This window comes from Vigna umbellata, chromosome 2, assembly GCF_029865625.1.
Source record: "Vigna umbellata cultivar VRB3 chromosome 2, Vumbellata_1.0, whole genome shotgun sequence".
Lineage (NCBI taxonomy): Eukaryota > Viridiplantae > Streptophyta > Magnoliopsida > Fabales > Fabaceae > Vigna > Vigna umbellata.
In genome coordinates this window covers 2,486,003-2,500,196 of record NC_142166.1, presented here as the reverse complement: position 1 = coordinate 2,500,196, position 14,194 = coordinate 2,486,003, and the positions used below count along the sequence as shown (strand labels likewise).

The 14,194-nt window shown below is 31.0% G+C and overlaps 2 protein-coding genes across 2 annotated transcripts; one reads left to right on the top strand and one right to left on the bottom strand.

Moving 5' to 3' along the window:
* Positions 1-487: 487 nt before the first annotated feature.
* LOC124841520 (protein CORTICAL MICROTUBULE DISORDERING 1) lies at positions 488-3,117 on the top strand. Its single transcript, XM_047317806.2, has 4 exons — positions 488-1,339; positions 1,582-1,824; positions 2,055-2,146; positions 2,317-3,117. Exons 1-4 carry the CDS (start codon positions 698-700, stop codon positions 2,933-2,935), a joined length of 1,596 nt encoding a protein of 531 aa, XP_047173762.2. The 5' UTR covers positions 488-697; the 3' UTR covers positions 2,936-3,117.
* A 263-nt stretch (positions 3,118-3,380) lies between these two features.
* Positions 3,381-4,946, bottom strand: LOC124841521 (DNA N(6)-methyladenine demethylase ALKBH1C-like). The gene is made up of 2 exons (XM_047317807.2): positions 4,792-4,946; positions 3,381-4,694 (listed from the first exon to the last, which is right to left on the bottom strand). The coding sequence occupies exons 1-2, from the start codon at positions 4,864-4,866 to the stop codon at positions 3,570-3,572; spliced, it is 1,200 nt and encodes a 399-aa protein (XP_047173763.2). The 5' UTR covers positions 4,867-4,946; the 3' UTR covers positions 3,381-3,569.
* Positions 4,947-14,194: the final 9,248 nt, after the last annotated feature.

Genomic DNA, 14,194 nt, shown 5'->3' with positions numbered 1-14,194 from the left:
ATTGTTCAAGGTTTTGAAAATAATAACAATAATTCATGGTATCATTTAAACTAGAATGTTGTGATCATAATAACTAAATAGTTTTACAAAAGATTTAAACCAAGTATATACAGTCGTAGGTTTTTGTGTTTAAGTAAATCGAGCTTAAACCAAGCTCTAATATTGAGGATCAACAAAAGAGAAGTAATCGATTGTGGGTCATCTTAGGAGAAATTGACATGGGAATATCCTTACCTATCTTAATGTTTACATTGCCTCTAGCTTAAAAAACGAAACGCTACCAGATTGAATCCTACCACCGTAAAGACCACAATGTCCAAAAGATAGACATAATAATATCTCATTTATGTTGTGTTATAAAAGGGGCTGATTTGTCATTTTCGTGTCTGACAGAATGTGTTGTAAGTATGGGATGGTCCCTTGGCTTGGCTTCCAAGCCAAGAGAATTGGATGGTTACGTGCCCTTCATGCAAACCTTTAGATGTTCTCTGTTAAGCCATTGCGGAAGCCCTATTGTCCTGTGCTTCAATCATCCCTTAAACAGTAATATCTTACATGTTCACCTGCAAAGAAAGCTGTTTTTCTGCTCATTTTTTTTGTGCACTAAAGATCTCATGATAACATTCAATTTCCTGTTACTGACACTTGAAAAGTATAACGCATGACATTTACAATTTGAGTTGCAAGGGGAAGAAGAATGGCATCCCTGGTGCCTGGAGTTCTACTGAAGCTTCTTCAGAGTATGAACTCTAACGTAAAAGTACGCGGGGAATATCGCTCTGTTCTTCTGCAGGTGATCAGCATCGTGCCCGCACTATCTGGCTCTGAGTTATGGCCTAACCAAGGTTTCTTCATAAAAGTCTCCGACTCTTCTCACTCAACCTATGTCTCACTTTCGAAGGAAGACAACGAGCTCATATTGAATAATAAGCTGCAGCTTGGGCAATTCTTTTATGTGGATGGAATCGAAGCTGGGACACCTGTCCCTATTCTTGTTGGTGTTAGAGCACTCCCTGGACGCCATCCTTTTGAAGGCAATCCCAAGGACTTAATGCAGATGTTAGAACAATCAGAGCATCCTCATAGTGATGGAGTTAATGGTTCCAAATCCACGGATTTAACAGAAGCCAAAGAGAATCCAAGTTCAAGTCAGAAGATTGTTATTAAAGAGGAAAAACTAGGTGTTGCATCCAGGTATATGCAGGGTGTTCTGAATCCAAACTCAAAGCTTAACGGGCTAGAGGCTAATGTAGGAAGCAAAGGAAATGATCTAGAAATGGGCGCAGATGGTAAAAAGGTGGGATCTGTGAAAGGAAAGCAACTAGACATCAAAGGTCAGGTATGATTCTTGCTCTGGATTCCGTTTCCTAAAGGCTCAAGAATATATGGTTGTATTGTAGAATTTAACTCGTTCTATGTAGCTTTGGAGTAACTGGGAAAGTGAGAGTGATATATAGAATCAAGTACGATTGGCCTTGAATGAAAATTGCAAATAACTTCAATGAACTTATCAGATACAATCAGTTCGATATTTTTGTACTGTTGTTGAAAATTATTTAATAATAGATTTTAGCATCACAGGTGCTCCCAATGACTCAAACTGGCACTCGACTTGAAGCATTTTCACCAAAGCAAGACGTCGCTCAATCTAACATCCGAGAAGCTGTCATAGCACCTTCTGTGCGCACTTCTGCCAAACACAGTAGTCCTACTAAACAGGAAAATTTGAATATGAATTTGTTGTCTGGCGCTAAAGATAAAAGCAAGAGCACTGAGACAATCCCATGGTCTTCTTTGCCAGCCAAGCTTCTCCGGCCCGGAAAGGTGCATTCTTATCATTAATTGAAACGTTGATAATTGTCATTAATCGCCAATCCAATGCGTGACGGATTAGCAATAAACGTGCATTGAAACATGTGTTAGGCTTAAAACAAACTATATTTAATTCGACCAGAGCACTTGGATTTTGCGTATTAACATGATTTTTTACTTGGCAATCATACAAAACCTAAACGTAATTTCCTCCTTGCCCACTTTATTTCCTTTTACCGAAGGTTATTCTTAGAAGGAAACATCTAGCATCTCAGGTTGTAGTACAAGCCCAAAAAGAAGCGTCTGCAGCAACAACCACAGTTAAATGCCTGAGGTATATACTGTCTTTTAATCTAAACCTTGGTACTCGTTAGTACATAGACAATACATTCATTCCGTAGTAATCAAACGCCTTCATCAGTTAATTTGGGTTACAAATGAAAGCACAGTTCCTATTGCTATTTTGTGTCCCTCAAATGTCACCTCTTCATCTTTGGTTTTCAGTATGTTCGCCAACGTCTGCTCTTTCGCATCTTCAGAGAACCCTCATGCCACACTAAGCAAATTTTTTGCTCTCCAACAGCTCATGGACCAGCCAAATGGTACAGCTCAATTGAATGATAAATCACTTCAACTATACAGAATTTCAACTCCCTTAGAAAGGCATAAATCTGGCACGACAGCAGGTTTGATGCCAGCTAAAAGCACGGCAAAGTCTTCAAAACCTTTGACCGAACTATCAGGGATTGAGAAACAAGAATGGGCCAAAGGGGGTGGTATGAAAGAGATCAACGAGCTGAGAGAGTTACTTTTAAATGAAACAAGATCGTGGTTTCTGATGTATCTGGAAAAGACATTAGATGCTGGATTTTCCGTTAGCTCCCGTGAGAAGAGCAAGGATAGTAAGGATGTTGCAGGGAGACAAATTGAGCAAGCCAATAATATAGCTCTAACACTGTCACACCTTAAGCATGCAAACGAGTGGCTGGACAACCTGAGGAGCAGTTGCAACACGGAAAGTGAAGGGATGGTGGAGACTGTTGACAGATTGAAGCAAAAAGTTTATTCTTGTTTGCTTGTACATATTGATTCCGCTGCATTAGCATTGGGGAACCGAGCCTGATTCAAGGTCAAAAAGCAGCTCCACAACAATTGAACTCTAATGCTATTTATTAGTTAAATTTATTCAGCCAACATTGATAATGGATGCTTCGACTGCTCTGTTTGAGTGAAATGCAATGTTGGTCTATACTTGTACCCAAAATAAAAAAGTAATAAAGGTGCTGACTGGATATTAAATTTCAATTTATCTTGTAAATGAAAAATAAAGTAAAGCCCTCTAGGAGACATTGAAAGTTGAATTATGACATGGTTTTCTTGTCCAAATGGTAGCAGTCAAGGAATAGTACGCTATTTTGACTAAATGCAGTAACCGTACCAGTGGAAAAAAAAAACTTGATTCTACACGAAATCCAGACGAGAAAGAATTTAACTTGCGGCATACAAAGTGATGGATGGCGGAATGACAGTAATAAGAGAATGGATCCATAATAGATAAACAAGCAAAGTAACAAATAACGAGCTATAGTGTAGTGAAGCACAGACAGTTTGGAAAGCAAAAACAACAGATAAGGAGAACAGTGGCTGCAAAATTAGCATAGTTTACGAGCATAATTTCAGTTAATACGAGGCTACTTTAGAAATTAGATAGAATATATTAGTGAGAATAGAAGGAAAGGTATATATATGAATTTAACTTAGTACTGTCTGAAAGTGAGATTCAATCGACCAGGGCGTAGATTAGTCTGTTGCAGCAAGAGGTTGGGGGCAGAGTTTGGATGAATAGCGCTAACTCCGTGGAATACATTTCTGGAGGGGCCACCAAAGATCAAAACATCCCCAGATTCGAGTTGCAGTTTCTCTGCCTTGTCGGGATCCCTGTGATCTCCATAGAGGAATTGAGCAGAGTCTCCGATGGAGAAGGATACGACGGGCAAGCCTCGGCGAAGAGAGTCTTCACTTTCATCCTTGTCTTGATGAAGACCCAAACGGCCAGTTTGGGAGTAAAAATTGACAATGCAGATGTCGGGTGAGATGGAGGGAAGGCGATTTTGAGGAACGAGGGCGTTGGAATCACGAAGTGCATTAGTGACCAATGTCTGAAACTCGGGAGGGATGTGGGGGGGTTTTGCTCCGTCGAATGGTCGTCGTTCTCCGTACTGAGAGGTGTGAGGATCCCAGTTCTTTCCGAGGCACATCATCTTCAAATGCATCTTGGTTCCTTCCCCGTAACCAGGCTGGTAGAATCCTCCCACGCCCACCCCCAACTCCCTGCACCTTTCCACTATCTTCTGCTGATCGCTCAGTGAAAGGTAACCCTTCAGAAACACCATCCCAGGCCTCAACGATAACCCAATGCCATTGTTATTACTACTACGGGATTTTCTCCTTTCTCTGTTCTGTGCAAGCAATGGAGGTTTCAGAACCACGCTTCCAGGTTGCTTACGGTGACATATATCAAACCCTCCCTCTCCTACTGCTGCGGATGCTGCGGCTGCTGCTGATGGCTTATCAACGTCATCGCCAATATTTAACTTTGCCATTCCCATTCCAACAGAATCAGAATCGGAACGAGAATCAGGTGATGAATTCTGCGGTTGCTTCTTCTCTTCGCTGCCCCTACCTCGCCCACATTGCTCTTGCTTCTTCTCTTCGCTGCCCCTACCTCGCCCACATTGCTCTTGCTTCTTCTCTTCGCTGCCCCTACCTCGCCCACATTGCTCTTGCTTCTTCTCTTCGCTTCCTCTACCTCGCTCACATTGCTCTTGCTTCTTCTCTTCGCTGCCCCTACCTCGCCCACATTGCTCGTTGCCAACAACAACCTACAAAACCGTTCATATTCGTAAAACCCCCAAAGTAATTATTTTATTTAAAAAATAATAACCTAATGACCTTCAAACACAAGAAAATATTAGTTACCCGTGAAATAGATTGAGAGCGACGGCCGCGGCCGCGACCACCACCGCCACCGCCACCTCGACCAAAAGGTTCCATTGCCTCTACAACCCTTGCTGCTGCTACTATATATCGATTGATCTTCCTAGGTCTTTTTGACTGTTTGTTTTCGCCTTCTGTGCTTTACTTTTACTCTTCCTCCTTTTATTCACATTAACCACAGCAACCAAATTATTTATTTTCTCATTTATATCATATTTCAGTCTTTTCCTTTTCTTCACTCCAACAAACAAGTAAATTCTTCATTTATAACTAAATATTTTTAGCTTCTAGAATAAATATTCGTTTTTATATAATTAAACTTTATAATAAACCAGATTTTTAAACATATAAACTATGAATTATAATGTACAATACATATCTACTTAATTATATAAATTAAATTTTATATTTACTAGTAGTAATTTCATTTATGATATAAGATTATTTTTAAAAATTAATATTTTTTTAAGAATATCAAATTTCATCTAGAGAGTGAGATAAAAAGTACATAAAATAAACATATATACTATTAAAAAAATCAATTATGTGGATAAAAAAATAGCAATTTGAGACCATTGAGAAATTGTTTTCCCTCAAATTGCATGTGTGAAAAACACATCTAGAAATTAAAAAATAGAATTTACAGAATGTGAGGTTGAAATAGTAAAGCTGTTAGTGTATTATTAATAATATAAAAAAGGTTTAATGTAGTTGAAACTCTACTCTAGAAAACTTATTGGCTTAGAAAATAACTTCTTTTTTGGTAAAACCCTTTTGTAAAAACAAAAGATGAAGATAAATACTTATTTACACTAATTTGTCTTATCCACCAAAATTACCTTAGTTTTTAACTAATTCATAAAGTAAAATATTGTTTTATTATCATAATTACCGTTTCAATTGTTTCTTCATGCAATCCATAAATCCATTTTTTTTCTCTCTCTAAAAAATTTCTTTAAATTTTTTTAGTAAACTCTATTAAATTAATTATAAAACTATATTTGAGAATAAAATTTAATTAAATTATTATGAATGATTATTAATTTTGATTAATATAAAAAATAATATTTAATGAGTTAAAAATATTTTTCAATAAATCATAATTTTATTTTAAAAAAATAGTTAGTTATCAACCTAGCACTGTATATTAAATGGATTTATCAATAAATAAAAATACATAATTTTTAAGTTTGATTTATATCTTTCAAACCCTCCGAGTACTTTTTTATCTTTAATCTTTCTTCATGATTTTGCTCTTTGTCAAGGTCAGAAGAAAATACAACATTTGTGACAAACCAATATGAGGCTGATAAATTCAATATAGATTTTCTTATTCAAAGAGAAAGAATCTATATATATTACAATATAGTTCAAAGAAAGATTAATATAATATTTGTTCATATATTGAATGCTTGTGAAATCTTAATTATGTAAAGTTGCATGTATAAAAATTAAAAATTTGGAGTAAAGCAATCGACATAATCTCTAGGTTACTGAGGTGAGACATAAGTTATGTTATTTAATGTATTTTATCATATTTCATCAACTTGCTTTTTATAAGATAAAATAATTTATTTATTTTACTACAATCTGTGACTATTTTTTATTTGTATAATTTAGTTGTTGTGTTGAAGAGAATGACTACTTTATATTTTTCTCATTCCAAATTTAACTTCTACGGAATTATGATATGAATTGAATCTTGTATTAAAAACTTATACTATATAGACCAATTACCTTACCATAAATAATCTGTGTAGGAGCTCTGTGGACTGTTTGAAACAACAGCCAGCCAACATAAGGTAAGTTACATGTCTTTCGTGTCTTTTCAATTAAATCTATTTGTCAGTACAAATGATGATTAGGTACTCCAAATTATGATTTTAAGATAAGCAAACAATTTACAGGGTTTTCATAAGATCAATTAGATTTTTGAAAGAAAAGACAAAACAATATTATGGTCATTACATAGTTTCTATTTCATGGTCATTACAAACATTCCTTTGAGGTTTCAAGGAAGACTTTGATCCGTATCAACTGTAAGGTTCCAATAAATGCCAACACACATTGTTCAAGGACACATTTAGGTCATTCTAGTGTCCATCGATTTTCAAGAACACTTACTATTCCTTGAAGGATATGAAATGAACATAACATACTTGAAGCTTTTCTACTACAAACTCAATAGTCTCTGTTCTCTTCAAAGTGGGTAATTATTGCAAACACACAAAAGAAACAAAGACAATTTTGTTAAAACATATAGTTGTGATTGCCGTATTCACTTCCATGCCCATGTTTCAGTATTTTATTTAGGGATGATTGCAATTACCTTGTAGGAATTAAGAGAGAAAGTACTGAAAATTTGCCTAAAAATATAATTTTGTTAGGCTGATTTTCTGTTTGAAGCTATGAATTTATGATATTTTGTGTTTTCTTGAATAGATTTGCTACGAGAGAGGGCATGAAGTTGCGGGATACATTATTCATCCAATCTCATAAGTGCGGAAATTGATTATGAGTTTGCATTGTGGGTGGGTGGTGTTATGCATTGAACATGGGAGGAGAGGAAACCACTTATATAATAATAATAATAATAATAATAATAATAATAATAATAATAATATATATATATATATATATATATATATATAAATTTTTACTATAAGGAAAAATAATAATTTTATAATTTAATTTATTAAAAAAATTATTTACCATATCAATTAAATTATTCACAAATTTCACTCATATTTTTTCACTTTCCAAATCTCTTAAAAAGAAACAACAAAAACTTTATCTCTAAATCCATTCAAATTCATCATCTAAAAAAACACATGTTTCTACTGGATTGGACGAACATTCACTCTTCTCCCTGCTCTGTTGGACCGATCCGATAGGCTTGAGGAGGATTGACATGCAGAAGATACCCTGACGCTCAAGTAAGATATGTTTCGTATGAAGGTCTATTGTAAAAATTATGAAAAAGTGTCTTACTTTGAAATTTAAGGGTTTATGAAAATCAAACCTATTAATTTACCTCTTAATGAACATTAATGCGAACATTAACCATTCATCAATAGCACTAACCGTATTAATTGCAGTTTAACTCTATTCAATGACTGTCGTAACCGTCTGACTGCACCGTTCTTCTTTATACCACAACCGATCCACGAGCCCCAACTTACCACATAGTAATAACACATCTAATATATTATGATTAAATGTAAATAGCAATAAAGTAATTGAGAATCTTTGTTTCATGGTTACAACCAAAATCAAATATCAATATGTAGTCCATTAATTAACATAAATAAATCTCATAACGAAAACACAAACGAAAAAAACATAACACTAAATGAAAAAAAAAACATAATAAAAAGAAGGTGTTAAAAACAATAAAAAGCTAAATTGATGCTATTAAAACTCATATATGAAAAGTTAGATAAGTTGGAAACTATGTTACAATAAAAAGACTTACAATGTCATTTTCAATTTCATCTCACGTAATAACTCATTTTTTTAAATTAGTTATTATTTAAATTGACATAATAAATAACTTTTATTTTAACTCATACAATAAGTAAGGTATTATTTATAATTATATCACTAGTTAATTTATTATGACGATAGAAATAGTTAGTTGTCATCATACAAATTATCATTCAAAATATGATGATATTAATTTAGTAAGAAATTGATATTTGAGTGATAGAGGGAAAGAAAAAGTAAAATGTTTATAAAGAAATGGAAAATCCAAGGAGAGATAGAAAGTGTAGTAATAGAAAAAAAGCCGTCAATTTAGAAGTATGGGAAGATAGTTCGTGGAATGTTGTGTCATAACATAACAACAGAAGGAGTAGTTGTTCTGTTTTCTTTCCTCGTGCTCATAGAATTGACTGGTGAGTGATGATGACCAATGAGGTCTTACACGAGGCTATACATATTCCAACAGATATACAACACACATGCACCCATTCATAACATTCAAACAATGCCTACACTCCCATCCATCTATCTCTCTTGTTGAATAGAATTCAAAATAAAACTACTCTTTGAAAAACATAATCATTTTCTTTCAAATTTCTTATAACATATAAAAACATGGTCTATATAAAAATCAACACGTCCAATTATACCTTTCTTAATAGTTTACTATGAATTCGTTAATAGTATATGTAACCGTTATTTTTTTTAGGTTTAATAGCCAATTTAGTCCCCACTTTGATTGAAAAATCTCAATTTAGTCCCTCGTTATAAAAGTGTTTTACATTAGTCCTAACTTTTAAAATAGTGGGTCAGATTGGTCCCTTTCGTTAAATATAAGTTAACGAAATTAATGGATGATGATGTGACACAGCTTAAAGCTGATGTGTTAGATTGGTCCCTCGTTAGCTTTAAGTTGTGTCACATCATCATCCATTAATTTTGTTAACTTATATTTAACAGAAAGGACCAATCTGACCCACTATTTTAAAAGTTAGGACTAATTCAAAACACTTTTATAACGAGGGACTAAATTGAGATTTTTCAACCAAAGTGAGGACTAAATTGGCTATTAAACTTTTTTTTAATTACATACACTTTTAAAGTTTCTTGAAACGAGTAATACATTAGGTAATTTATTTTTCAAAATTAGACCTTTCATTATTAAAGTACAATTTCCTTTTGTAAATACTAAATTTTCATTATATTTTTTCTAATATTATAAGCTGTTTGTTGCTGAAACTCTATTTTTGGAGGAACAAATTCTTAGTGACCTTTTTTTTCTAGTTTTATATATTTGTATATTTATTTATAATAAATTACTTTATTAAAAATTTATAATTTTTATAATATAAATTTTAAAAATATATTTAATTTAATATTCACAATTTTCTTTATATAAACTTATTCGAAAAATATCTATTACTCAAAGCTTTAACGTTCTTCTAGGTGTATAACCTCTATGGTATAATCACAAGCTATGTTGTATCTTGATAAAAAAAACTATGATGTGTGTACGAAAATGACAAGTAGAAAATGTGTGAGACATTTCTTGAACATTTTCCTATCTTTTAACATTGTTCTGATTCTGAAAAGACCTTTGGATAAAAGTGAAAATCTGCACAGAAAAATAGAGCACACCACAACACACAAAGAGGTACTAGAAAGTATATGCTTTAAAGCATCAGACGATCTTAAGCATTTAGACGATCTTAAGCATTTAGACATAATGTTTCGAGTATTACCAGTGTTGTCTATTTTGAGTAACTTATGATGTTTAGGTATTAATGTTGAGCGTTAGTTACATTTATTCTAGATGTTCTAGCTTTTTATTAGACACTGTAATTAAATATTTTGTTACAATATTCCTTATAACGTTTAGCGGTTATCAAACATGCGTTAGACACTTCTATCATTAGACTCTCTTATATAGTTTAGGACACTTAATAAGTAGTATTTATAACTTTTTATCATTTGTCCTAAATGATTAAGTATTAGTTTGTTTTAGACTTTATGTTAAATTTTAAAATATTTTATTTAAACGATGTTGTCTTAAAATATATATTAAGCTATAAAAGTTATTTATATTTATTTTTTGTAATTATAATATTGTTATTTTTTTGTTATATAAAAGTAGTGGCTATGAGTTTTTATTAGTGTGAATGAAAACAAATAATGGTTGCATATATTACAATAAAACATATTTTGGTAATAGTAAAAGAAGGCAGGTGAAAGAAACAAAAGAAAATAAAGTTGTTTAGTGGAGGAAATACGGTTTTCTTTTTTTAAAAAGTTAAGATATTTTTCTAGATTAATTAGTTTATTGTTAATAATTTATTATTTTTATTAATATTTTTTACCATCTAATTATTATCACAAATAAAATTAGCATTATATATTTAGGAGTAAAAACTTTTATTATAATAAAAATGTAAAGTAATTATTAAATCACATAGTTAATTATAAATATCATTATAAAAGTATACAGTCGAATAAAATTTTACATTTTAAAAGATATAGTGAATAATATTTGACGAGGTGTTGTCACATCCCACATTCCATATTTCACTTTGAAGGCGGAAAAATATATTGTGGTCTCATATTTTTTTCAAAACGTTTCTTCATATGAAATAAATGCTCGGGGAATGCTTCATAGACAATTAATAAACTTTTAAAATTTCAATTCCACTTCACATTCTTATAAAAAATAGTTTATTTTGAATATATTTTCTACAAGTAGTACATTATATATAATTTTAACAAAGTAAACTATACAAGTTATTTATTATAAATTTGATTTATTTAATTTCATATGTTAAATGGTCAAATAAATTAAAACGCATGAGTAATGTACAAAATAAATGTTTTTTTTTCACTTAAATAACGTGTGCACCAACCAATGAAATAAAAAACTACTTTAAAAATATTTACCACATGGAAATCGTTTTAGAAAATGAGTTTCTTAAATAAGGTTTTAAATGGGAAGTATGTAAAAATTATCAATAGAAAAAACTTGTGTGTGAAAAAAATAGAAAAAATGGAATGTAATTTCTAAAGCTTCATTAGTACTGTGTGTTCACTTTCACCTTAATAGTTACAATATAAAAAAATGTATTAATTTAAATTACCAAAATTAATTTAAATTTTCTAATTAAAAAACAATAAATTATATCTAAATTTGATCCGTAAAAGTCATAATAGAGAGCAAATTTTGAACATTCCTAGATCTTTCTTCAAGAAATTAAATTGTATTTTGTAAAAGTATAGTGGACTAGTAAAAAATTGAACACTTTCTGACTTTACGAAGCCAATTATCCACCACATCTACCAGCATGCGCATCCAACAATTATAATTATAATTATAATAAAAAGGTCACTGTTTTATTTCTTTTCACCTACGTTGTTAATACTTAATTCATGACATCACCCCCTAAATACTTCATTTTCTATTCCATAATCCTAAAATAAATTACTAATACTACCACCGGAGCTTCAAAACATTTGACGATTTTTTTTATTTCAAAATTATATATATTTTGCAATGACTTTCAAATGTTATTATTATTTTTATATAGACACTTTTCAAAAAATAATTATATTTGAAATTTACGAGGATATTTAAAAACACATGTACGTGTTATATTAAATAAAAACATTTTAAGCAAAACATATTAAATGTTTATTTGTTAAATGCTTCTTATACACGTTAACCTTAAGCCAATTACTTTGGATAGGAGGAGATGCAGCCAAATAGATAGGAAATTATATTTATCGCACAAAATAATGAATTATTTTTAGAGAAGAGCTTGCAATAAATTTTTTAACACATGCTCGGACATGCTATTATTATTTAATTTATTTGAAACCATTAAAAAAATTCTAAAATAAAAAACTATATAAAAAATATATTTGATTTCAATCAATGATAAAGTAGGTTTTAAAAGACGCGTTAAACAAATACTTGTTGATTGTGACACTTTAATGTAGTTTATTATTAATAAAAATAAAGGGTTATGAAATTGATAAAATAAAAGAGATTTGTTTCATCTCATATAGATATAATATTTATATATAATATTTATATAGTTATTAAAAAAAATAGTGACTATAATAATAAATATATTTAAAAGGGTTAAACATAACCACTAGATAATAATAACCTATTTAAAAAGTTAAAAGTAACCACTAGACAATTAAGAAGAGGATATGTAGTATTATCATTTTCAATAAGAAATGTTTCAACACATATCTCTCATCTCTTCACATTAATAAGATGATCATGGTAAAAGAAACAAACAATATACATAAAATAACAAAAAAGACAACAAAATAGGTTATGGTTCAAAAGAAAACTTCATAAACAATTTTATACATCATATATTTATTCTACATTCTATAGCTCATATAAAAATATAATTAGTTAACTCTAGATTCAATTATCTATGCACAAATATATTCAATATAAGTGTGCATCCATAATAGTATTTATACTTTGCAGAGTTATAAACGATATTCGCACCTGAGACCAAAGGTTTAGAGGGTATAAACATCCTGTCTTCTCTCCCTCACCTCATTCATCTCTATATGAGTTGAATGATTGTTACTATATTTGGATACATGCTTTCATAATTCCCACATGTCAAAGAACACACTAACAACATCATCATCAATTCCTTGAATTGGTTCTAACCATTCTCAATCACACGTCACGAACTAGTCACCATATTATCAAACATGAATAAACGCCATACATACATAACCATATTATAAACCAACAACTTTTTTTAACATTCACATAATCACACTCATTAAACACATCATAAGAGATATATGAAAAGTTAGTTAAAATTATGATATTTTTGCTCAATCATTAGATTAGATCTACTCGCTTAGCGAAAGCTTATTCGCTTAACCACCATATTTGTTTGCTCAACTAAAGTATTCTCGCTCAACCACCAGATATGTTCGCTCAACCATTAGTATTTGACAGTAGACTCGCTTAGAGACCAAATCTATCCGCTTAGCAAGAAAACCACTAGAACTTACATACTTAAATTCTCTCGAAAGTCACTTAGTGAATATATTCTCGCTCAACAACCGTCACTCAACGAGTTTGCATAATTTTGCATAACTGGATTATGGAGATTTATGACATTCCAGCGCTACAAAACCAGTCTAACACCAACCATAAATGTTCAAAACAACCAATTCACATATCATATGCATTTCAACAATACAATTCATTCCAAATACAAGTTCAATCACTAAATCATAATAGAGTTTCAATCATATTATAGTTAAGGCAATTCAAGCTTCCTAATACAACTCAATAGGTCATATCTCATCAGACAACTCAATTACACAATCCAACTACCATACAAGCATAAATCAAAATTTTCTTAATAGCTAAAATCAAAGTAACTAGCATTCCTTACCTAATAGATGATCAAACAACTCCAAGACCCTAAAGTAGCTCAAAAAACTTACAAAACTTTATATGCTCTTATGAACAATAGAAACACAATCATATATATCATTAGAATCATTATCAACAAAAACTCAAAAAACTCATGCAAGTTAAGTAGGATCTACATGCAACATATACAAGAAAAGACCAAAGAAAATAGATTGAAACTCAACTTACTGAAATAAAGGAACTGATTGGTCTAAATTGAAGAACTTATCGTTAATATCAATCCTAAGGTCTCGAGAAGTAAGATGATTCTAGAGAAGTGATTTATAGAAAAATTATGTGTTTTTAAACAATGAAACTTGTTTATAACAAAATTATTTATATTAATATTAAAATAATTAATTTTCATTATTTTTAAACTATTATCATTTTTAAAATAAATTTTTTTAAGTCTTTATATTAATGAATATCTTATATTTATATATCTTTATA